The sequence below is a fragment of the Cyprinodon tularosa genome, unplaced genomic scaffold (assembly GCF_016077235.1).
Source record: "Cyprinodon tularosa strain WSP-4 unplaced genomic scaffold, ASM1607723v1 ctg554, whole genome shotgun sequence".
NCBI classification, from domain to species: domain Eukaryota; kingdom Metazoa; phylum Chordata; class Actinopteri; order Cyprinodontiformes; family Cyprinodontidae; genus Cyprinodon; species Cyprinodon tularosa.
The window spans coordinates 698,144-704,143 of record NW_024039290.1 but is presented as its reverse complement, the minus strand read 5'-3'; the positions used below and the strand labels follow the sequence as shown (position 1 = coordinate 704,143).

General features: G+C 36.6%; 1 protein-coding gene across 2 annotated transcripts in view; it reads right to left on the bottom strand.

Annotated features, from left to right (window-relative positions):
* Positions 1–3,107: 3,107 nt before the first annotated feature.
* Positions 3,108–6,000, bottom strand: part of ccdc9 (coiled-coil domain containing 9) — a 41,424-nt gene continuing 38,531 nt past the window's right edge. For both annotated transcript variants that reach the window (XM_038305286.1, XM_038305287.1), the window contains one exon: positions 3,108–4,886. In XM_038305286.1, coding sequence (XP_038161214.1) covers positions 4,882–4,886 — 5 coding nt within the window. In that variant the 3' untranslated portion in view covers positions 3,108–4,881. The remainder of the gene's footprint in view (positions 4,887–6,000) is intronic.

Below are 6,000 nucleotides of genomic sequence, written 5' to 3'. Positions count from 1 at the left end.
TTATTGTAGATATGTAATATTCTATTTTTGCCTTTCTTAAATTTTTTATGACACGATTTCTTAAACTTTTATATATGTTGATATCAGTATTCAATTTACTTTTAAGTGATTTCTTCAAAGCCATGTCTCTCTCTTTCATCAATCTCCTGATGTCACCATTAAGCCACGGTAAAGATCTTTTTTTTTAAATGTTTTTGTTTTTTGAGGAACTTAGAAATTACTTCTTCCAAACTACTTATTAATTCTTTGCAACAGTTGTGGACATCCTCATTTTCCAAAATATTGCTCCAACTGATGCCGTTTAATTCATTGTCTAAAACAGGGAAATCGCGCTTAAAAATAGTTAATATATTTGATTTAATATTGTTAACATTTTGAAGGCGTTTTTAAGAAAGTTTTCTTGCTATCAAAATCATATTGTGGTCTGACAAACCGGTTAGAAAATTGTATGATTTTAATATTCGATCTTCTTTATTAGAGAATATTAAATCAATTTGGGTCTTTGAAGACTTTGAGATCCTTGTGGCACCTTTCATTATCTGGGTAAAATCAAACTTTGTCATTAGGGTCTTAAGTTTTTTCCTTTTGCTAGAATTAAGCCAGTCAATATTAAAATCACCCAGTATGATAACTTCTGACTTATGAGCAACCATTTTCAACAATTTATCTAGTTCACCATAAAACATTTCATTGCAAGAAGGGGGATTATATAAAACCACAATTAAAAAGTGCATGCTTGATGACAGTGATACTTCAACACAAATATGCTCAATGTTTACATCATGTTCAAAGCTGACTTCAGTGCACTTAAAAAATCCGTTGAGATGAGTGTTTACTCACTACTACTCCTGTTGTAGGTTTCTGTCCAGCTCCGTTCTGCTCTGTAGGGTTAGAAACCGCTCCAGTTGATATTAGTGGTGATGGTCTATCCCGGCTCCTCGTTTTTATTGAGGGGGAAAAAAATATATCAAAAAAATATAGCATAGTAGCCTTTAAGTTGTTTGAGCAATACCACTTGCAAATTTTTTCTTCTTTCCAAGTTAGTGCACACCTTTTTGATACAGTAGGAGTGAACAAAAGGCTCCATCTACCATCGACAACTCTCTTTGTTGGATGAGGAAGAAAGTATGTAAAAAGCACAGTAGGCACAGGGTGCTGGTAGCAGCAGGCTGAAACGCTCCTTCAGGACAGTTCTATTATTAAATCCTTCCTCTGTCTGTTTACTGTAAGATGCAGTGTTTTATCAACTTGCAAGCAAGATGAATTGTCGCATAATTTGTGATAAAAACTCCATACTGAGACGATTCGGACTAATGAGATCGGGTGCATGTTGTGCCCCTTGATTTACCCAACCAGCTCTAAGAATTATACTGAATGTCCCTCCCTTTTGCAAACACTTTCAACAGGAGGCTTTCCAGATGTAAACATAATTTGAATTTGGCTTATGCCAGGTTAAATGTTTTATAGCGTCAACCCATAAGAACTTAACATGATCAAAAGTCGTATTAAGTCTTTCATCATTTTATTAAGTTAAATGTGCGCTTATTAACTTTGTGACTCAACTCTGACTGGATTCTAAGTCACATGACTTGGGTCCAGATCTCTGCTGTTTGGACAATCTAGAAAGAACGTAAGATTTAATTTTTATTGTTCCAAACAAAAAAAATTAAGGATAACAAAAGTATTATCATTGCATCATCTTTTCTTCTCAAATGTTTAAAACTAAAGGAATCAGTGATGCATGTAGTTCAAACTGGAAGGGCTCCTCTGAAAAGTGTTTGCAATAAGGAGGGACATTCAGTACAATTCTTCGAGCTGATTGGGTAAATCCCCGAGTGGCACCTGCCTCCCATGTTGAGCTTTCAGCCAATCAGAAGAAACTTTGACAGATAGCGTTCTTGATTTGTTTAACAAACAGCAGAGTTAACTGATAAATCAAAATTTTTCCAAATCTGGTCGGACAAGACGTGCAAAAACCTTTCACATCAACAAAGGCACAACTTGCATCTTTTATTCTTTTTTTTTCCAAAAAGAAATAGATGGTGTTTCAGCTAAAGCTAGTACAGCCATGTTTGTTTTGCTTCAGCCTTTCGGTCTCTGGTTGACACGATGACATCATACATGTCACTGCGTTGCATTGCTCTGAAACATTTCTGTATCGAGGTTAATGCATCTTAACCTTGCGCAGTATCAATTTCCGGACCCAACGATTCGATTATTTTCAATACTCAAGAATACACCACAATACAATTCGATTGTTTTTTTTTTATTTTTTTACCTTACAGGTAAGACAATGTTTCAAATTTTAATATAAATCAATGCAAACTGTAATATTATTGTGCATTTTATTTCAGAGACTGCAAATAACAGAAGTAGCAAAGCTTCACTATCCTTTCTCTGCCTTGCAGAGACTTCAGTGGGAATAAAGTAGTTTTAATATGTTTTTAAGTAAGAAAATACACCTGAAAACGTAATCAGTGCAGTCAGTTCATTCAGATTATCATCCTGCCTTACAATATTTTTTCTGTCGGAGCCGCTCAGACCCCCACATACCAGTGGTGCGCCCACAGTAGGAATCCCTTCATCAGCAGCCTCTGGCCGGGTCGCCTCCTCGCGGTTCACCGCGGCAGCTGGTAGGTGTTTTTCATCTAAATAATCCAAACTGCAGGCAGCAGGATAATAAAAGCAAACATATTCTGCCGGCAGATTTCTGCATTTTAAGTTAATTTAGGCGTCAATAAACTGTTTAAAAGGAGTGATCATAGCGCTCTGATCATCAGCGCTGTGTCTCTCTCCCTGCCAGCTCCCAGATCAGCTTCTCTGATTGGTTGACGCGGCGCGTCGAGCAGCAAAAATTAAATTTTTCCATCTCGAGCAGCAGCGCGTTTGCGGTGCATCACGCGCGTCAGATGCTTAGTCATTCGTTGCGTTTGCCTGTCTGCTAAGCTCAAAACAACCGCGCCTGGCTTGACGGAGAAACCAGGAGAACAGCTGTGCATATTTACGACAGTGCACTTTTACTTTCGCCCTCTGGGGGGAGCCTCGCTAGAAAATCAACACCGGTTGCATAGTGTACCTTTAACTTAAAAAAAAAACACTATACAGTATCTTTGAACCCAAATTCATCGACTTTATTCATCAGAATTCAACACAAAGATTTTAAAGCAAACAGTTTGTCGTTACGTCCTCAAACGCACCATTTACAAAATGAGAAAAAATTCAAACAAACCAAACAAAAAAGCCCTCTTGGTCTGCTGAGGTATGAGGAGCATTCAACAGACAGAGAACACACACTGTAAAATCAAATGCAATACATCATTCTTTTTTTTTTAAAGGTAACTTAGAGTAGAAAAACTAACTTTAGAGGCAGTGTTGTTCTTTGCATGTGAGTCACAGAATGTCCTGAAGATGGATTACACCGATCCAACAAAGAAAGATTTAATTCATATATGAAGAGCAGTGAGGAGCTGGTTTAAAGCAAAAAATAAAAACAAAAAACAGCTGATTGCTTGAGATTGAAAAAACATGATTTGATATAAAGCAACATAAAACATGCATATCTTTCTTTTTTTTTTTACATGATTTTTCCCTTGCAGTACAAATAAACTCTATAAAATGTGAGGCGACTCATTGGACTGATGTCAGGAAGTTAAATTCCCTGATTCTTTCTCTGCTAGTGAAACAGGGAGCAGTGATTGCATAAAATCATTAAAGCAGACATGATGTCTCCTTGAAGCAGAAAAAGTGTCAGCGACCCAAAGAGAGGTGAGATAAGCTAAACTAGTAGCGATTTTACTGCATCTTTTACATTAAAACCCAAACCACTTATGTCTACATTTACTTTGATTTTATATACAAGACATGATTAATGTGCCCCATTCCTTTTAAGATGCAAAACAAATATCGTACACCTCTCATCTGCCCGCCAGGTGGTTTTAGGATGAAATAAATCACGCTTTAACCTGAGAACACAGCTGTAAACCTGCCAGCTTACAATGAGTTTAAGGTGTCGTACATGATGAACTCTGAGGGGGTAACACCACCAAACCGGGCTTCTTCCCTGCATCATTTGATGCTTAAGCAGATAATTGATAAAGAGAGAAGATTAAAAAATGTTTTTCTGCAGCTTTAGGAAAAACCTCAGAAAATTGTGAACTGTCAATAAAAGAGTAACTCTGAAATGATTATTTCATACCTTAATATAGCTGTAGCAATAAAAAATTATGTGATTTGAACAGTTTAAATCTATTATATCTGACGTTTTCTGTACCATCGGGTTAACCAAGCGAGAGGATGCCATGCAAACAGAAAATGCGATAAAAACTCCACAAATACCTCTTTTTTTGTACGCATCCTCTGCTGCCAAAAGGTTTCTCCTTCGTTTTGAATCACACTTTAAAGTTTCAGATCATTGAGCACATAAAATAAGACAAAATATATAAAAGCTGTTGTTTCCAAACCATGAATTCATCTGCTATTGAAACAAACCTCACTATGTGTGAATAAAATAATTATTAAAACCAAAATTAAGTGTGTATAATAGTTTCTAGAGTTGATTCTAAAAAGCCGAACTCAGGTCTAATTACTGCCCGGCCTGCAGCATCAAGCAATCACTTACTGCTCCCTGAATTCAGGACAACATTGGACGTAAAAGAGACGTTTTTGTTGATTTAAATATTGAGAGTAAACTAATTAAACAGATGGAGATGTTGCCAATGATGCCAGGATGAAGAACAGAACACAGACGGATTCGAACCAAAGCTCTGAACAACCAGTTGGTCCCTGGATGTAAAGCTCCCTCACTCTTCCTCATGATGATGATTAAACTCATCGGTGCCTTCAGCGTAGCGCTCCCCAGCTCTTTCTTTGCTCCCGTCAGCATCAACCTGTAGACAGAAATGAGTAGAGATGGTTTAAAAGCTGTATATACATAAAGCTACATGGTGAATACGTGCGTGTGTTTTACATAAAGCTGCTCTTATGAGTACATATTATGCAGTGCCTGGTGCTTGGTGCAAATTTCTTTAAAGAAGTTTTCAGATTTAAATGAGATGTATGATAAAACTGACTTTAAGTGTCACAATGAATGATTTAAATAAACAGCTGCTGAGGTTTATGCAGCAAGAAGAAGGCCGCATAGGAGTCGGCTTAACCATTATTATCAGTTTTCTTTCACCTGGGCGAGCTGAATGAGACATAAACCATAAACCTTCATTCCTCTTAGTGCAGCACATCATTTGTGTTACACAAAACTAAATCATGTTTCTTTCTTCTCGTATTGGTTTTATTTTAAAGAGGGGGGGAAAAAATGGGTAACAAGCCTTTAAAACATTAAAAGATTAACTAAATTAATTTGCCCATATGTCAGTTTTATTTCAACATGAAAATATATTTACATTTCTATTGCTTCACAATTTTAGACAAAACAAAACAAATACAAAAATGCATTAAATGTGTTTTGATTACAAAGCAAGGTATGGTGTGTTCAACATTTCCTTTTTTTAAACTAAAGTTAGGCCCACTGGGATCTGGAATTAATTAATAGAAAAGTAAAAGTTTAATGTTTAGATCATTAAAATATGATTGACTGATTTGTTAAGAAATTGCTTTTGAATGTAGTTTATGGAGTGCCGTATTTTCCAGACTATACAAGCAACGCACACTTTTTTTTTTTTTTTTACTGGAAAAGTACGTATATAAGCCACACCGGGCTATAAGCCGCTGATTTCTACTGAACTGTCCCCCTCAATACCTGTAGGGGGAGCTTTACATATAGTCACAGGAAAAGGGACAAAGAAGAAAGCTAGCTCCTGTTAGCTTATTAGCTAGCTGCAGTATGAGCTTGTCACTACCCGATCCGTCCCGAAAGCACGATCCGTTCTGCGCATGCGCCATCAGCTCATTTGCGCATCCAGATATACAGGTGCTGGTCATAAAATTAGAATATCATGAAAAAGTAGATTGATTTCAGTAATTCCATTTAAAAAGTGAAACTTGTAT